This window comes from Bombina bombina, chromosome 1 (assembly GCF_027579735.1).
Source record: "Bombina bombina isolate aBomBom1 chromosome 1, aBomBom1.pri, whole genome shotgun sequence".
Classification (NCBI taxonomy): domain Eukaryota; kingdom Metazoa; phylum Chordata; class Amphibia; order Anura; family Bombinatoridae; genus Bombina; species Bombina bombina.
In genome coordinates this window covers 111909818-111929508 of record NC_069499.1, presented here as the reverse complement: position 1 = coordinate 111929508, position 19691 = coordinate 111909818, and the positions used below count along the sequence as shown (strand labels likewise).

General features: G+C 39.7%; 1 protein-coding gene across 2 annotated transcripts in view; it reads right to left on the bottom strand.

Annotated features, from left to right (window-relative positions):
* Positions 1 to 19691, bottom strand: part of GALC (galactosylceramidase) — a 163379-nt gene that overhangs the window by 62587 nt on the left and 81101 nt on the right. For both annotated transcript variants that reach the window (XM_053697581.1, XM_053697582.1), the window contains exons 8-9: positions 5398 to 5553; positions 3728 to 3852 (exon numbers count right to left, since the gene is read on the bottom strand). In XM_053697581.1, the coding sequence (XP_053553556.1) occupies positions 3728 to 3852; positions 5398 to 5553 (281 nt within the window). The remainder of the gene's footprint in view (positions 1 to 3727; positions 3853 to 5397; positions 5554 to 19691) is intronic.

The following is a 19691-nucleotide window of genomic DNA, read 5'->3' as shown; positions in this document are numbered from 1 at the left end:
GCTTCTGTCAGAAAAATCCTCATTTCTAAGGAGTCTATTATAGTTCCCAAGAAGGGAACCCTCGTTGACGGAGATAGAGAACTCTTTTCCACGTTCACTTTCCATCCGTGAGATCTGAGAAAGGCCAGGACAATGTCCGTGTGAGCCTTTACTTGAGGAAGGGACGACGCTCGAATCAGAATGTCGTCCAAGTAAGGTACTACAGCAATGCCCCTTGGTCTTAGCACCGCCAGAAGGGACCCTAGTACCTATGAGAAAATCCTAGGAGCAGTGGCTAATCCGAAAGAAAACGCCACGAACTGGAAATGCTTGTCCAGGAATGCAAACCTTAGGAACCGATGATGTTCCTTGTGGATAGGAATATGTAGATACGCATCCTTGAAATCCACCTTGGTCATGAATTGACCTTCCTGGATGGAAGGAAGAAGTGTTCGAATGGTTTCCATCTTGAACGATGGAACCTTGAGAAACTTGTTCAAGATCTTGAGATCTAAGATTGGTCTGAACGTTCCCTCTTTTTTGGGAACTATGAACAGATTGGAGTAGAACCCCATCCCTTGTTCTCCTAATGGAACAGGATGAATCACTCCCATTTTTAGCAGGTCTTCTACCCAATGTAAGAATGCCTGTCTTCTTATGTGGTCTGAAGACAACTGAGACCTGTGGAACCTCCCCCTTGGAGGAAGCCCCTTGAACTCCAGAGAATAACCTTGGGAGACTATTTCTAGCGCCCAAGGATCCAGAACATCTCTTGCCCAAGCCTGAGCGAAGAGAGAGAGTCTGCCCCCCACCAGATCCGGTCCCGGATCGGGGGCCCGCATTTCATGCTGTCTTGGTAGCAGTGGCAGGTTTCCTGGCCTGCTTTCCTTTGTTCCAGCCTTGCATAGGTCTCCAGGCTGGATTGGCTTGAGAAGTATTACCTTCCTGCTTAGAGGACGTAGCCCTTGGGGCTGATCCGTTTCTGCGAAAGGGACGAAACTTAGGTTTATTTTTGGTCTTGAAAAGACCTATCCTGAGGAAGGGCGTGGCCCTTGCCCCCAGTGATATCAGAGATAATCTCTTTCAAGTCAGGGCCAAAGAGTGTTTTCCCCTTGAAAGGAATGTCAAGCAATTTGTTCTTGGAAGACGCATCCGCTGCCCAAGATTTTAACCAAAGCGCTCTGCGCCACAATAGCAAACCCAGAATTTTTTCGCCGCTAACCTAGCCAATTGCAAGGTGGCGTCTAGGGTGAAAGAATTAGCCAATTTAAGAGCACGAATTCTGTCCATAATCTCCTCATAAGAAGAAGAATTACTAATAATCGCCTTTCCTAGCTCATCAAACTAGAAACACGCGGCTGCAGTGACAGGGACAATGCATGCAATTGGTTGTAGAAGGGAACCTTGCTGAACAAACATCTTTAGCAGACCTTCTAATTTTTTATCCATAGGATCTTGGAAAGCACAACTATCTTCTATGGGTATAGTGGCGCGCTTGTGTAGAGTAGAAACCGCCCCCTCGACCTTGGGGACTGTCTGCCATCAGTCCTTTCTGGGGTCGACTATAAGAAAACAATTTTATAAATATGGGGGGAGGTACTAAAGGTATACCGGGCCTGTCCCATTCTTTACTAACAATGTACGCCACCCGCTTGGATATAGGAAAAGCTTCGGGGGGCCCCGGGGCCTCTAAGAACTTTTCCATTTTACATAGTGGTTCTGGAATGACCAGATAATCACAATCATCCAAATTGGATAACACCTCCTTAAGCAGAGCGCGGAGATGTTCCAACTTAAATTTAAAAGTAATCACATCAGGTTCAGCTTGTTGAGAAATGTTTCCTGAATCTGAAATTTCTCCCTCAGACAAAACCTCCCTGGCCCCCTCAGACTGGTGTAGGGGCCCTTCAGAAACCATATCATCAGTTTTCCATGCTCTACAGAATTTTCTAAAACAGAGCAGTCGCGCTTTCGCTGATAAGTGGGCATATTGGCTAAAATGTTTTTGATAGAATTATCCATTACAGCCGTTAAATGTTGCATAGTAAGGAGTATTGGCGCACTAGATGTACTAGGGGCCTCCTGTATGGGCAAGACTGGTGTAGACGAAGGAGGGGATGATGCAGTACCATGCTTACTCCCCTCACTTGAGGAATCATCTTGGGCATCATTTTTACTAAATTTTTTTATGACATAAAATACATATAGTTAAATGAGAAGGAACCTTGGTTTCCCCACAGTCAGAACACAATCTATCTGGTAGTTCAGACATGTTAAACAGGCATAAACTTGATAACAAAGCACAAAAAACGTTTTAAAATAAAACCGTTACTGTCACTTTAAATTTTAAACTAAACACACTTTATTACTGCAATTGCGAAAAAGTATGAAGGAATTGTTCAAAATTCACCAAAATTTCACCACAGTGTCTTAAAGCCTTAAAAGTATTGCACACCAAATTTGGAAGCTTTAACCCTTAAAATAACGGAACCGGAGCCGTTTTTATATTTAACCCCTTTACAGTCCCTGGAATCTGCTTTGCTGAGACCCAACCAAGCCCAAAGGGGAATACGATACCAAATGATGCCTTCAGAAAGACTTTTCTATGTATCAGAGCTCCACACACATGCAGCTGCATGCCATGCTGTCCTCAAAAACAAGTGCGCCATACCGGCGCGAAAATGAGGCTCTGACTATGATTAGGGAAAGCCCCTAAAGAATAAGGTGTCTAAAACAGTGCCTGCCGATATAATCATATCAAAATACCCAGAATAAATGATTCCTCAAGGCTAAATATGTGTTAATAATGAATCGATTTAGCCCAGAAAAAGTCTACAGTCTTAATAAGCCCTTGTGAAGCCCTTATTTACTATCTTAATAAACATGGCTTACCGGATCCCATAGGGAAAATGACAGCTTCCAGCATTACATCGTCTTGTTAGAATGTGTCATACCTCAAGCAGTAAGAGACTGCACACTGTTCCCCCAACTGAAGTTAATTGCTCTCAACAGTCCTGTGTGGAACAGCCATGGATTTTAGTTACGGTGCTAAAATCATTTTCCTCATACAAACAGAAATCTTCATCTCTTTTCTGTTTCTGAGTAAATAGTACATACCAGCACTATTTTAAAATAACAAACTCTTGATTGAATAATAAAAACTACAGTTAAACACTAAAAAACTCTAAGCCATCTCCGTGGAGATGTTGCCTGTACAACGGCAAAGAGAATGACTGGGGAAGGCGGAGCCTAGGAGGGATCATGTGACCAGCTTTGCTGGGCTCTTTGCCATTTCCTGTTGGGGAAGAGAATATCCCACAAGTAAGGATGACGCCGTGGACCGGACACACCTATGTTGGAGAAAAGGTCAAATAAACCTCTTTTTTTTTAAAATTGATTTAATAAACCAACAACTGCATTTGTGTGGACAACTCATACCTAGGGTCAAACTGCTCATTGGCTGACCAGAACAACTCTTTCAGTTCTATAGGTGTCCAATGGCAAAACCAATAGAAACAAAAATATTTAAAAAACAGTTATACATTTGTAATGTGTTTTTTAGATGTAACATAATAAATAACTACCTTTAAATATTTATTTAAGTGTGTATAACTTGTCTTGCAAAACTACAAACTTCCTCTGTAATTAACTGCTTACTTCAAATATAAAATGACTAAAAATGTGAAATCCGTTCTTTAACCCCCAAATGTGGTGACTGAAATAGAAATATCTCTTGCCAGCAAGTTACCGGTGATCCAGATTGGTGGGGACACAACATAGTTTCCGCTCCATGGTTCTTTGGCCGTCATCAGCCCTTCCAGGCCAAAGGGCAACTGTTCATAATAGCTGGCAACCAAATTCCATGAGATGGTTCTGGAAGAAATAATATGTGAATTCCAAAATACACTGAGATAAAAAAAAAAAAATCCTAATTCAACTTAAAGGGATACTGAACCCAAATTTTTTCTTTCATGATTCAGATAGAGCATGCAATTTTAAGCAACGTTCTAATTTACTTCTATTATCAATTTTTTCTTCGTTCACTTGCCATCTTTATTTGAAAAAGAAGGCATCTAAGCTAAGGAGCCAGCACATTTTTGTTTCAGACCACGGACAGCACTTGTTTATTGGTGCTGTCCAATCAGCAATGACAACCCAGGTTGTTCACCAAAAATGGGCCGGCATCTAAACTTACATTCTTGCTTTTCAAATAAACATACCAAGAGAACGAAGAAAATTTGATCATAGGAGTAAATTAGAAAGTTGCTTAAAATTGCATGCTCTATCTGAATCACAAAAGAAAAAATTTGGGTTCAGTGTCCCTTTAAGTGTCTTAGAAAAATCCTCTGCCAATAAAATACATAATGTTCCTTTCAAGACTACAGAAAGTCTGCTGCTTGTAACACTTTTACTTCCTTGACACTGCGCCTTTGCATTACTTCTGCATCAGCACTTAAATTATACTTTCAGGATTCAGATAGAGCATGCAATTTTAAACAATTTTCTAATAATCATGGGAACAAAGCAAATTAGATAACAGAAGCAAATTGGAAACTATTTTAAAATAGCATGCTCTGAATCATAAAGACAGTTTTTCGCTTTTGCATCCCTTTAACTGATTGCAAGCTCTCTGGCCAACCTAGAGCGGATACAGAATAAATGTGAGGCAGCTCACTGCTAAAAAGAATATCGATTAGTAAGATCATCTCATTGACTTTGTATGGCAACTTCTGTAACTGGATATGTTTAAAGGGACATGATTCAGAGAGAAAACAATTTTAAACAATATTCCAATTTACTTCTATTATCCAATTTGCTTTATTCTTTAGATATCCTTTGTTGAAGAAACAGTAATGCACATGGGTGAGCCAATCACACAAGACATCTATGTGCAGCCACTAATCAGCAGCTACTTGAGCCTATCTAGATATGAGTTTTAACAAAGGATATCAAGAGAATGAAGTCAATTTGATAATAGAAATTAATTGGAAAGTTGTTTAAAATGGTATGCTCTTTCTAATGCATCTTACAAACAAAACATATTTCCCTGTATAATAAAGTCTTTTAAATGACTTACAACAAGACAGAAAGGATTTACTGACCTACAAACAGGTAAGTCAACCACAATGAATACGGTTTTGAATAAGTTTTAGCAGGTAAATCTTTATTTAAAGGGATATGAAAACCACATTTTGTTTCTTTCCTGATTTATCCACCAATCAGCAAGTACAACCTAGGTTTTGAACCAAAAATGGGCCGGCTCCTAAGCTTACATTCCTACTTTTTAAATAAAGATACCAAGAGAGGGGTAAATTAGAAAGTTGCTTAACATTGCATGCTCTATCATGAAAGAACAAATTAGATTTAATATCCCTTTAAGGGTACTGAGATGCACTTCATCAAGATGTCTTTACTTACGAAGTCATGTTTCCATTTACATAATTCTGGTTGAGAAGCCGTGCCCAGCAGCCTCCCCCAACTTCATTATTATAAGTGCTATAATCTTCTGAAGCCCAAAGCTTCTTCCCCGTCTTAAGGGCATCCTGCACAGTGTAGGTTCCTGGATAGTGGGCACTTAATTTGAAAGGAGAGAAAAATAAATTAAAAATACTTCAGGAATGCAAAGGATGAGAACAATTCTATCTTAAAGGGACATGATAACTAAATGTAGAAACACTTGAAAGTGATGCAGCATAACTTTAAAAGGCTGACTAGAAAATATCACCTGAACATCTGGTAAAAAAGGAAGATATTTACCTCAAAATGTCTTAAGTATTCACACCCCATTGTAAAGGACTTTAAGCAGCAAATCAGTATGCCTGTCCCGGGGCTTGCAAGGGAGCGTTCCTCATGCACACTCATGTTATTTCCCTATTCAGTTTAAGGAAGTTTACTATGAAATCTCATGAGATCACAGTAAAACAGTTCATGACCTCAGCACTGGTGACGCTGATTGGCTTCTGTTCATTTCTTCCTTTTTTCTTTATTTTTTTTTTACCTACAGCTGGACAGCAGCTGAAGTATAACTGTTACTATACACAGCACTTACTCTGGTGAGCTGAAGAAATTGTGAGGTAAAATATCTTTCTTTTTTTACATAGAGATGTTCAGATGATATTTTCCGGTCAGCTTTTTACAGTTATGCATATAAGTATGTCCCTTTATTTTACTTTTCAATAAGTCTATAGACTAGGCTATATGAGTCTTAAATTCTGTTCAGCCTATCAGGATCTATGGTGTTATTTTATACACTGCTTTCAATTTTGAGAAGTTAATACACTCACTGTAACACTGAAGAAAATCAAGCAGTGCTTGAAAAGCTACTACATATCAAGAATAGTTTTTAAATTTCAAATATTGTGATTGATAAAGTATTTTCCAATGTTTAAAATATGCTCTTTCAAATGCTGACTTTCCATGTCCCTTCACTCTGCATTACTAAATAATAGACTTCAGGCTTGACAACTCGCCAGCGTAACTACAGTAATCAAAGGGCATTTAAATGTAATTCCCTGACAATGTTTCAATTACTTTCATTACTAACTTTACCTACCCAATTTGCTTGTAAATTAAATTCTGAAAATTAGAGGTTTTTTCGCTACCCTCAGAAAAAACCACAGTATATCTTGTAGAATACAGAACCCTGACTCTGCAACATGCTATACATTGATATTACTTTAATGTTCCTTTGACATAAGCTAACAAGACTCTCTTATTTCGCAACCTATGAGGAATGGCATTTTTTTTTTGCAATCTATGATCAAAATACAGAAGCATTCCTAATGCTTAGCTTATGTTTATAGTAAAGCTACTGAAATATAAATATGTACCTATATAAGGTAATCAGAAATGAATATGAGAGGGTGTGTGCTCCACTATTTGATGGCTATGGATTTTTAAGTGTCCAATTAATGTCTGCGAAGACTAGTCAACACCTCTATTAGACATGTTTCTAATACAAACAAATTGGCCCCAGAAAAAAAAAAAAAAAGATTATGCAGACTGGAGCACATATTGATTCTCTGTTGCACTTCTTTAAAAAATATATGAAAGAGTGACTGAATAGTAGCTTTGACCTCATACCTTAAAAAATAAATTGTTTATTTTAGATAATATCAGATGACAAGGAGGACGACCAAACCATGCATTACCTCATCCATTTACATCCCTTGTTTATGAGCAAAAACCAAAAGAACAAATGGTTTAACAGCAGCGGTGCAAAATGGGAAGGTTCCCACAAAGGCTGCATTAATAAACTTGTGAAAGACTTAAAGCAGGGGTGTCCAAACTTTGCTCTCCAGAGGTTTTGGAACTACATTTCCCTTGGACACCCCTGACTTAAAGGGACATGAAACCCAAAAAATTTATTTCACGATTTAGAAAGAGAATACAATTTAAAAAAAAGATTCCAATGTAATTCTGTTATCAAATTTTTTTTTAATTCTCATGTTATTTGAAGAGATATCTAGATAGGTAGCGTGCACATCTCTGGGGCATTACATGACAGGAAATAGTGCTGCCACCTAGTGTTTTTGCTAATGTACAACATTGTTGCAAAACTGCTACCATATAATGCTGTAGACACGTGCACTCTGCTAAACATACTTTCCTGCTTTTCAACAAGAAAACAAAGAAAATATGATAGAAGTAAATTTAAAAAGTTGTTTAAATTTGTATGTTCTACGTAAATCATGAAAGAAAATAGTTTGGGTTTTATGTCCCTTTAATGTATTAAATAAGAAATTAACTTGCCGAACCACCTACCATGAGAAATGTAATCATATCAAACTAATCTAATTTACATTTGTAACCATGCAAACATTATTTGACTTATACATATAGTATTTGCACTGATATTATAAGCATAATTTATTACCAATTCGGAATAAATAGAAAAAATGCAATAAAAATTATAACAATTCCAATAAGTTACTGCTGAAAGTGAGCTCTTAGTAGACTTGGGTTTAACAAAAAACACATCTGTTTTGCAGATATTATTGTAACAAAACTGGGGAAGATAAATTGTTAAACAATATCTGTCCGTAAGATCCAATAACAAGTGATGCTTCTACAATAAGGCTGTTAGCTCATTACAACCACAACTTGTGACACTGATTTAAAGATCACATGATCAAGAAATGCAACTCAGCCATTAGCTGGACCACAAGACTGGTGGGATAGGCCCTTGAGATTATTGTGAAGATCTTTCACTTCTGGGACAGAATTGATGTATATATAAAATATTGTAGGCAAGGAACCTAGGAAAACACTTTCAGCTAGATTGCAAGTTTTGCGTTATAGTGCGGTACGGCTATACCGCTGAAAAATTGGACATTGCACATGGAATGGCAGGTAACGCATATTACAAGTCGCTGCGGTATAGCTATACCGCAAGCATTTTAGCCTTAACACAACCCTCCATTACGCACTCAAAAAATTATGTATGAGTGCAGGATTTTCCATAGCGCCTTATAACAGGTTGTGCTGTCCGGCTAAAATGCTTGCATTACAGCCTATACCGACAGGATCCATTCCGCGATCTGAGACCAGTAAAATAAATTGCAAAATAAAAATGTTTCACAAAACTCATAACTAAAATGTTACAAAGCACACTAACACCCATAAACTACCCCTAAACCGCCACCCTCCCGCATCGCAAATACTATATTACACCTATTTACCCCTAATCTGCCACCCACCCACATCGCTGACACTAAATTAATCTAATAACCCCTAAACCGCAGGCCCCCCTCTTTGCCAACACTAAATCAATCTAGTAACCCCTAAACCGCCGGCCCCACACATCGCCAACACTATAATAAAGTATTAACCCCTAAACCTCCAGCCCCCCACATCGCAACTAATAAACTAAACCTATTAACCCCTAAACCACCAGCCCCCCACATCGTAACTATTAAACTAAACCTATTAACTCCTAAACCTCGGAACCCCCACGTTGCAAAACACTAAATTAAACTATTAACCCCTAAACACCCCCCTAACTTTAAATTAAAAGTTACAATATAACTATCTTAAAATAAAAAAAAACTAAGATTAAACTATAAATTAACGTAACATAAAAAAACTACCAATTAAAAATTCTAAATTACATGATTACATTTTTTTTTTAATAATAAACCTAACATGAAAAAAAAAAAAATCCTAACATTTAAAAAAAAAAAAAAAAACTGCTAAAATTACGAAAAGAAAAAAATACTAAGATTACAAAAACAAAATTTATACTTACCTGATACATTTATTTCTTTCCGGGCATGGAGAGTCCACGACTTCATTCCAATTACTAGTGGGATATTCACCTCCTGGCCAGCAGGAGGAGGCAAAGAGCACCCCAGCAGAGCTGTTAAGTGTCACTTCCCTTACCCATTACCCATAAAAAAGATGATAACAAAAGGGTATAGAGGTGTTTGAAGTTTACACAAAAAAACCTGCTGTCTTAAATTTCAATAAGGGCGGGGTCGTGGACTCTCCATGCACGGAAAGAAATTTATCAGGTAAGCATAAATTTTGTTTTCTTTCCTATGGCATGAAGAGTCCACGACTTCATTCCAATTACTTGCGGGAACCAATACCCAAGCTAAAGGACAAGGAATGAAAAGGGAGGGAGAACAAGACAGGTAGACCTAAACAGAAGGCACCACCGCTTGAAGAACTTTTGTCCCAAAAGAAGCCTCAGCCGAGGCAAAAGTATCAAATTTGTAGAATTTGTAAAAGCTATGCAAAGAGGACCTTGTTGCCGCCTTGCAAATTTGCTCCAGAGAGGCTTCATTCTTGAAAGCCCAAGAAGTGGAGACAGCCCTAGTGGAATGAGCCGTTATTCTCTCAGGAGGCTGTTGTCCAGCTGTCTCATAAGCTAACCGTATAACACTTCACAACCAGAGAGAAAGGGTAGTAGAAGTAGCCTTCTGACTTTTACGCTTACCAGAGAAAACAACGAACAGGACAGAAGTTTGACCAAAATCTTTAGTTGCTTGAAGGTAAAATTTTAGAGCACGCACAACATCCAGGTTATGCAAAAGACGTTCCTTTTGGGAAGAAGGATTGGGGCAAACAATATCCTGATTAATATTACGATCCGACACTACCTTTGGAAGAAATCCCAACTTAGTATAAAGTCTTATCCGAATGAAAAATAAGGTAGGGGGAAATCACACTGCAGAGCCGAAAGTTCAGAAAATCTGCGAGTAGAAGAAATAGCAAGAAGACACAAAACCTTCCAAGATAACAATTTAATATCAACAGAATGTACCTGCTCAAACAGAGCCTGCTGCAAAACTTTAAGAACAAGATTAAGACTCCAAGGAGGAGCAACAGATTTGAATACAGGCCTGATTCTGACCAAGGCCTGAACAAAAGATTGGACATCTGGCAAATCTGCCAAACATTTGTGCAAAAGAATAGACCGTGCAGAAATCTTACCCTTCAGAGTACTGACTGACAAACCCTTCTCCAGACCCTCCTGGAGAAAAGACAAAATTCTTGGTAACCTTACCCTGCTCCAAGAGAAACCCTTCAATTCACACCAATAGAGGTATCTGCGCCATACCTTATGGTAAATCGTGCGTGTAACAGGCTTACGAGCCTGAAGCATGGTATCAATAACAGTCTCAGAAAAGCCACACCTAGCCAAAACTATCAAACTCCAAGCAGTCAGCTTCAGAGAATCTAGATTTGGATGAAGGAAGGAACCTTGAAGTAGAAGGTATTTCCTCAGAGGTAACCTCCAAGGTGGAAGAGATGACATCTTCACCAGATCCGCGAACCAGATCCTGTGAGGCCATGCAGGAGCTATCAGAATCACAGACGCGCTCTCCTGTTTGATACGAGCGTCTATCAGAGCTGCTTAAAGATATCTTGACCTTGAACCGTACTTTGGAAGCTTGGCGTTTTGACGAGAAGCCATCAGATCCAATTCCGGAAACCCCCACTGAGGGTTAATTTTGAGAAAATCTCCGGATGGAGAGCCCCCTCCCCGGGATGAAAGGTCTGTCTGCTCCGAAAATCCTCCTCCCAGTTGTCCACACTTGGAATGTGGATGGCAGATAGACAATCGTGAGTTTCGACCCACTGTAGGATACGCGTCACCACCTTCATAGCTAAGGAACTAGAGTTCCTCCTTGGTGGTTAATGTAACCCACCGAGGTAATGTTGTCCGACCTAGGCTAACTGAGGCCAAGCTGTCAAGGCATTGAAGATTGCTCTTAATTCCAGAATATTTTTGGGAAGAGACGACTCCTCCCGAGTCCACAGACCCTGAGCTTTTAAGGAGCCCCAAACCGCACCCCAGCCTAACAGGCTGGCATCCGTGGTCATAGTCTCAGGAAGCATTTGCCCCGAGATAGATGGTCCTGAGAAATCTACCATAAGAGAGAGTCCCTAGTTAGGGGATCCAGATTTATCCTCTGTTCCATTGACTTAGCATGCTGAGCTGCAGAGGTCTCAGATGGAACCGAGCAAAAGGAATTATGCCCATAGAAGCTTTCATCAGACCGATCACCTCTAGGCATTGAGCCACTGATGGACAAACAGAAGACTGGAGAGAAAGGCATAAAGCAAGAAGTTTGGATTTTCTGACATCCATCAGAAAAAAATTCCTGGATAGAGAATCTATCATTGTTCTCAAGAAACACACCCTTGTTGCTGGTACGAGGGAACTCTTTTCCAGATTCACTTTCCACCCGTGGGAACATAGAATAGACAACAACATAACTGTATGAGATCTTGCTAATTGAAAAGATGACGCTTGAACCAAGATGACGTCTAGGTAAGGCGCTACCGCTATTCCCTGAGATCTTACCAATGCCAAAAGAGCCCCCAGAACCTTCATGAAAATGATGGGCGCCATAGCAAGACCAAACGGAAGGGCAACAAACTGGAAGTGCTTGTCCAGGAAGGCAAATCTCAGAAACCGATAATGATCCCTGTGAATGGGAACATGGAGATACCCGTCCTTCAGGTCTATGGTCGTCATGAACTGACCCTCTTTAACCAATGGAAGAATGGAACGAATGGCTTCCACGTTAAAGGACGGAACCCTGAGGAATTTGTTGAGGCACTTTAGGTCTAAAATAGGATGGAAAGTTCTCTCCTTTTTTTGGAACCACAAACAGATTTGAATATAATTCTTGACCCAGTTCCTCTACGGGAACTGGGGCAATCACTCCCAGGGAAGATAGGTCATTTATGCAGTTTAAGAAGGCCTCTCTCTTTACCTGGTTCGCAGATAACCTTGACAGGATAAATCTGCCCTTGGGAGGACAAGTCTTGAATCCTATTTTGTAACCCTGGGATACTATGTCCACGACCCAAGGATCTGGGACATTGCATATCCAAGCCTGTTGAAAAAAGGAAAGCCTGCCACCTACCCAATCCAAGACTGGATCGGGGGCAGTCCCTTCATGCTGATTTAGAATCAGAGGAAGGTTTCTTGGCTTGCTTCCCCTTATTCCAAGGCTGACTGAACCTCCAAGAAGACTTGGACTGATCCGGCTTGGAAGAGGAGGAGGAAGACTTCTGTACCTTAAAGTTACAAAAGGAACGAAAATTCTTCTTGTCCTGAGGAAGGAAAGATACCTTTCCACCCGTAATTTCGGAAATGATCTAAGCCAGACCAGGACCAAATAAGATCTTGCCCTTATAAGGCAAAGACAGAAGTTTGGACTTTGAAGAAACATCTGCAGACCAAGATTTTAACAAGAGAGCTCTGCGAGCTAGAACAGCGAAGCTAGAAATCTTGGCTCCCAGTCTAATCACTTGCATTTTGGCATCACAGATAAAAGTATTGCCAACTTAAGAGCCTTGATCCTATCCTCTTTACTAGTCTCTTCTGAAATCAGGTCAGTCAAGGCATTCCACCAATAAGATGCTGCCCCCGCAACCATAGCAATACTTGCAGCAGGTTGCCACTGTAATCCCTGATTAATGTACATCTTTTTTAAGTAAGCCTCTAGCTTCTTAACCATTGGATCCTTGAAAGAACAACTATCCTCTATAGGCTAGAGTAGAGATAGCACTTATTGCTTCGGAACAGTGCACCACGAGTCATGAATAGTCTCAGCAACAGGAAACATCTTTTTAAAAACAGGGGAAGGGGAAAAATGAATCCCTGGCTTTTTCCATTCCTGAGCTATAATCTCCGACATATGGTCTGGAACAGGAAAAACTTCCACGGATGAGAGTATCATAAACCCTATTAAGTTTAGTAGCCCTTTTAGGGTTGACAACGACAGAAGGTTCGGAGTTGTCCAAAGTAGATAAAACCTCCTTCAGAAGTAACCGGAGGTGTTCAAGTATAAATCTGAAATTAACTTCTTCAGATTCTGCAGAATTTTCCACCATCATGTCAGAGTCTGAGATCTCACCTTCAGAAGCTACAGGAGGTATCATTCTCGTCAGACATATGGGAAAGGTTGACCAGCGCAGATTTAGTGGGGTCAGAAACGTTACTAGCAGAAATATTTTTAGATTTCCCCTTACACTTACCCGAAGCAGGGAAAGCTGCGGAAACCGCAGAAGTTATCTGCGCAGCAAAATCTCCTGGTAAACTCCCCCAGGAGGATGTTAAGAGGAACCACAGGGCACTGCATTTGAAACCACTAAGGATTGGGACATTTGAGGAGATAAAAGAGGCATATCCTGAACAACATTATCCTGAGAGACATATGGCTCAGAAGGGTTTAATTTATCTTTAAATGTTAAGGTCAGAGTAAGCATATGTCAAAAGCAACAGAGTCTTGATCTGTGTCCATAATCACAGAATTGATTCCCACTAATATATATATATATATATATATATATATATATATATATATATATATATATATATATATATATATATATATATATATATATATATATATATATATATATATATATAAGCACCTCCCTTATTCCTAAACAATAAGTAGTCAAATAGGCAGAAAAATATGAAAAAAGAATTCTAAATTGCCACTTCTATAACCTCAGTCACACTAAGGAGTCTTACCACACCGGACCAGGAAGGCACCACTAGATATCATCGGGAGTCTCCACAGCACAGATCAGAGAACTTCCTCCTAAAACAGACAATATGTTTTACAAATATCAGCCGTCACAGAAGAACTTCACTGACGAACTACGCTCGGCTCTTCAAGTGAGAAATGCAGAAGAGCGGAGTGTCATGTGAGTGGAATAGAGAAAAAGAAACTGCGCCATATAATAAAGGTGCACGTTTCTTAAGGGAACCGTTACAGTAAATAACAATCTCTGTCCTCTACAGTATTTTGAATGCTAAGTTGAAAAATAAAGGAGTATTAACTCCAAGGAGAATTAACCCCTTAACCCTTGAGCCAGTCTCATATCCTCAAATTAAGGGAAAATGTATTAATCCCTTATGTCCTCCTCACACACACCAAAAAACCTGCAGAGCTGCCCATCTACATGATCCGTAATAAAAAGGGATAGTGTCCCAAATACAGATACACTTGAAAAGTTAACCACCAAGGTGCTGGCCTTCAGTACCTAGAAGGCAAACGCACTTACCTGTGAATCCAGCTGCAAGGCAGGAACAGCTTCTTAGGTGTGACAGACAGACAATCACACTCTGGGGCATATTTATGATTGTGCAAGCGGACATGATCCGATATAGCGGATCATGTCCACTGCACATCGATAAATGCCGACAGCATAATCTCTCGGCATTTATCATTGCACCAACAGTTCTTGTGAACTGCTGGTGCAATGCCGCCCCCTGCAGATTCACGGACAATTGGCCGCTAGCGGGGGGTGTCAATCAACCCGATCGTATTCGATTGGGTTGATTTCTGCCTGCAGCCTCAGAGCAGGCGGACAGGTTATGGAGCAGTGGTCTTTAGACCGCTGCTTCATAACTTCTGTTTCCATACGGAGCTTGATAAATATGCCCCTCTGTCAGGGACCTGTAGAAAGAGAAAAAACAGAGTAACCAAATAGTGTTAGAAGTAAAGCAAAGACTATCTCGCCGTCTTCCAACTGCTAAAAGCCACCATTACTATTACTAAAGAGATTGACATGGACACAGCTAGGCCCCAATCCTTGCTTGCAGGGAAAAGTACCCATTAAAGGATTAAATATCTTTAGACACTCATCTTCGCCATTCTCCCGTTGATAGAGGCAAAGAATGACTGGGGGTTATGGGTAAGGGAAGTGACACTTAACAGCTCTGCTGGGGTGCTCTTTGCCTCCACCTGCTGGCCAGGAGGTGAATATCACACTAGTATTTAGAATTAAGTTGTGGACTCTCCATGCCATAGGAAAGGAAAAAAAAAACGAAATTATCCAAATTAATAAAAATTACTTATAATATAATAGCGCTATAAAAACAAAAGAGCCACCCCCCAAAATAAAAACACCCTCTAACCTAACAATAAACTACTAATAACCCTTAAAAGGGCCTTTTGTAGGACATTGCCCTAAGTTAAACAGATCTTTTACATTAAAAAATTACGACTTTCCCCCCTAAAAAAAAAACTAAATCTAAAAAAAAAATCCTAAACTGCTCCGCGACACCGGGATGAAGATAGATTTTGGATAATTTTGTTTTTTACTTTTTGTAATCTTAGCGTTTTATTTTTTTTGTAATGTTAGATTTATTTAAATTTGTAATTTAGATTTTTTATTTTTTCGTAGTGTTTGTTTTTTAATCATGTAATTTATGATTTTTAATTGGTAGTTTATTTTATTTTATTAGAAGAATAGTTATGTTAGGTTAATTGATAGCTTAATCTTTGGGGTTTTTTTTTTTTATTTCACAGGTAAGTTTTTATTTATTTTAAGATAGTTATATTGTAACTTTTAACTTAAAGTTAGGGGGGTGTTAGGTTTATGGGTTAATAGTTTAATTTAGTGTTTTGCAAAGTGGGGTGCGGGGGTTTAGCGGTTAATAGGTTTATTTATTAGTTGCAATGTGGGGGGCAGCGGTTTAAGGGTTAATAGGTTAATATAGTGTCTGCGATGTTGAGGAGCGGAGGATTAGGGGTTAATAACTATTAGTGTCAGCGATGTCGGGGAGCGGCGGACTACGGGTGTTTAGACTAGAGGTTTATGTTAGGGTGTTAGATTTAAACGTAACTTTCTTTTCCCCATAGACATCAATCTGGTTGCATTACGCCAATTTACCATTCCGCGATTGCAGGTTTTCTAACACTTTCTCCCCATTGATGTATATGTGGGAAAGCGTGCACGAGCACGTAAACTCAGCCCTTGGCTTTTGTGCGGTATGAAGCTTAACACACCATAATGCACAGCACAAGGAGGTTTTTCAGTAACTCGTAATGGCAGCGCAATGGAAAGTGTGGTACCGCTCATTTCATTGCGTTCTTTACGCACCCGGCAAAACAACGTATTTTATCCATAGAAAACAAAAGTGGTTGATAACATATAGTCAATGACACCAGACTAGCGCCGCTGCTAACCTACATGAAACACTGTTTTTCCATTAAGATACATACATTGAAACAACTTTCCAATTTACTAGAGCAGTAATGCACTAATAGGAGCTATCAGAGCCAATGACAAGAGACATAGGTGCAGCCACCAATCAGCAGCCTACCTTTCAACAAAGGATACAAAAAGGAACAAAACTAATTATATAAAGGAAATACATTGGAAGAGTTATTTAAAATTGTATGCTCTGAATGAATTATGAAATAAAAAAATACAAAAATTATGCTTACCTGATAAATTTCTTTGTTTCTTGACAAGGTGAGTCCACGGATCACCAATTACTGTTGGGAATATCACTCCTGGCCAGCAGGAGGAGGCAAAGAGCACCACAGCAAAGCTGTTAAGTATCACTTCCCTTCCCACAACCTCAGTCATTCGACTGAAGGAAAAGGAGAAAGGAAGTAACACAAGGTGCAGAGGTGCCTGAGGTTTGTATAAAAAAAACTGTCTGAAAACAGGGAGGGCTGTGGACTCACCGTGTCAAGAAAGAAGGAAATTTATCAGGTAAGCATAAATTTTGTTTTCTCTCTTAAGACACGGATCATCAATTACTATTGGGAATCAATACCCAAGCTAGAGGACACAGATGATTAGGGAGGGACAAGACAGGTAACCTAAACAGAAGGCACCACGGCTTGCAAAACCTTTCTCCCAAAAGAAGCCTCAGCCGAGGCAAAAGTATAAAATTAATAGAATTTTTAAAAAGTGTGCAAAGAAGAGCAAGTCGCAGTCTTACAAATCTGTTCTACAAAGGCCTCATTCTTGGAGGCCCAAAGGGCCTTAGTGGACTAAGCTGAAATTCTCTCAGGAGGCTGCTGTCCAGCAGTCTCATAAGCCATACGAATAACACTTCAACCATAGAGAAAGAAAAGAAGAAGTAGCTTTCTGGCCCTTACGTTTCCCAGAAAAGCAAACAAACAATGCAGAAGACGGACGAAAGTCCTTCGTAGCCTGCAGATAGAATTTAAGAGCCCGCACAACGTCCAAGTTGTGCAACAAACGTTCTTTATCAAAAGAAGGATTAGGACAGAGAGAGGGAACAACAATTTCCTGTGTCGTGAGCGCATATACACCGGAACGTGACAGAAAGCTAATGCCTAAAAAAGACACAGTACTCCCATTCTAGAGTATCCTCTATTCATGTTCGTGGTTCCTATTTTGGTAAAACTGATTCTGAATCTGACTATGTAACTGAAGAGAATGTATCCATAAATTCAGCAGAAAAAAATCAGATCTTTAAAGATTTAAAGAGACAGGACTACTGTTCCAGAATACCATCTACTCCTCCTGTTTGTGATTCCCATCCTGGTGATACTGACTCGGAGTCTGAATATATCAACGAGGAGGATATCTTCAGAGATCCAGCTGAACTGGCAGACTGGTATGAGCGCAACTTTAATTCGCCACAAACTCAGACAAAACCTCAACCTATTGGCTATAATGACATCCTTGGAAGCTATATTTACAATATAGATGCTGCAGACAGCTCCCATCATGAAATCTCTCATGGAAATACTGATATTCCCAGGAATTCTGTAGATTGGACGGATTCAGAGCTGGAAGAAGAGACATCTGGTTTACAGACTGCCGTTTGGAGAAATGGTCCCCTCAAGAACTATGCAGATTTTTTATCTCAGAATTATGCATCCAAAGATGAAGAGGATTTATGTTCTCAAACTGATATAAGGTACTCCAGGCCACAGTGGTACCACCCTAAGAATCCTCATATTGGGAAGAAATCTCAGTTATCTAAGCTCTCTAATGAACAGAAAAAGAAAATCTTTCTGCCTACATAAACTCTGAAGTGTAAAGAGGAAACTCAACCTGAATCTCATGATTTAGTTTCTGTTGTGCCAGATCCTCTCTTGCCTCATGATACTTTCCACACCAAGCTGGATGTTGTCTCTAGTCGCCATCAGTCTGTTTTTGAAGCACTTAATGGTTTATCATCTTAAACTCTACAATTACAAAAACTGCTTTCAACTGCCGATTCCTTACATCCCTATCATGCTGCCTCAATGTCTGTAAACCATGTGCTAGAAGCAAAAGATAATTTTGTTCCAGATATAAAACCTTTCAGTTTTCCAGAGGTAGTTCCTGGAGAATTTAGCTCTGAAATTCAAACTCAAATAAGTATGCCTGCTGAACCCCAGAAAACTTCTCAGTCAGAATCTTGTGTCACAATTCCTCCGCATCTACCCGAGAGTGGCATATTTCAGTACACTCCACCTTCTCAAAATTCTTCTGTTACTGAATCTAAGTAAATGTTTTCCTTGGGAGATACTTTGCATCAACCTATATTTTCTACTACATCTGTTTCCTGTACAGGAATTCCTGATACTGAACCCTGTGAGGATATCATTGAACCTAGTTCCCAAGTGGACGTTCTTGACCCTGAAACTTGTACTTAAATTTTTTAACAAGATTCCCAGTGGCCATTCCTGTCCCTGTTTTCCATGATGTTACTACTAAACCTGGAATCAAGGTGGACTCTCCTGTTTTTGACCCTGGTATGGGTATTCCTTTGTTTAACCCGGAAATGGGTGTAAAAATACTTGATCCTGAAGAAAGCCTTGCCCTCTGCTCAGAAGAGAGTATGTTTCCTGGCTCTAAAGTGGGTTATTTTTCTTTTTCTAGAGTTGAACCTGATCCCAGTACAAGTATCTCAGCAACTGTCCCAAATTTGGACACTCATGTTTCTAACCCTAATGAGGGCATATTAGTCTTCAAGCCTCTTGTCCATGAACAAAGCCTTGATGTTGGCACACCTAGCCTCAGTTCTTCTGTCCTCGAACTTTGCCCTGGTTTGGGCATTCCTGAACTATGCCCTGGACTGGGCATTCCTGTACCTGATCCTACTGAGGTTATTCCTGAACCTTGCCCTGGAGTGGGCATTCATATACCTGATCCTAGTGAGGACTGTCTTGATTCTGAATCCAGTAAGGACACATTTGATATTGAACCAGAAGATGGCAAGAACTGGTCAAATCTTGCACTCTACACTCCTATCTCCTACTTTGAAGAAAGCCCTACTATTGGATTAGAAGTGGCTATAGCTTTTTCTTTTGGAATAGATCTAATCCTCAGCCAAGAGGTTAATTCTGAGGGTACTCAAATTTTTGATCCAAAGGTGGTTTAATCTGGTTTACAATCCAGAATGCTGCATCTATATTTCTGAAGTTGAGGAAAGCCTATTCATATGTCTAGGACTGGGTGCCTTTTCATTGGCTGTG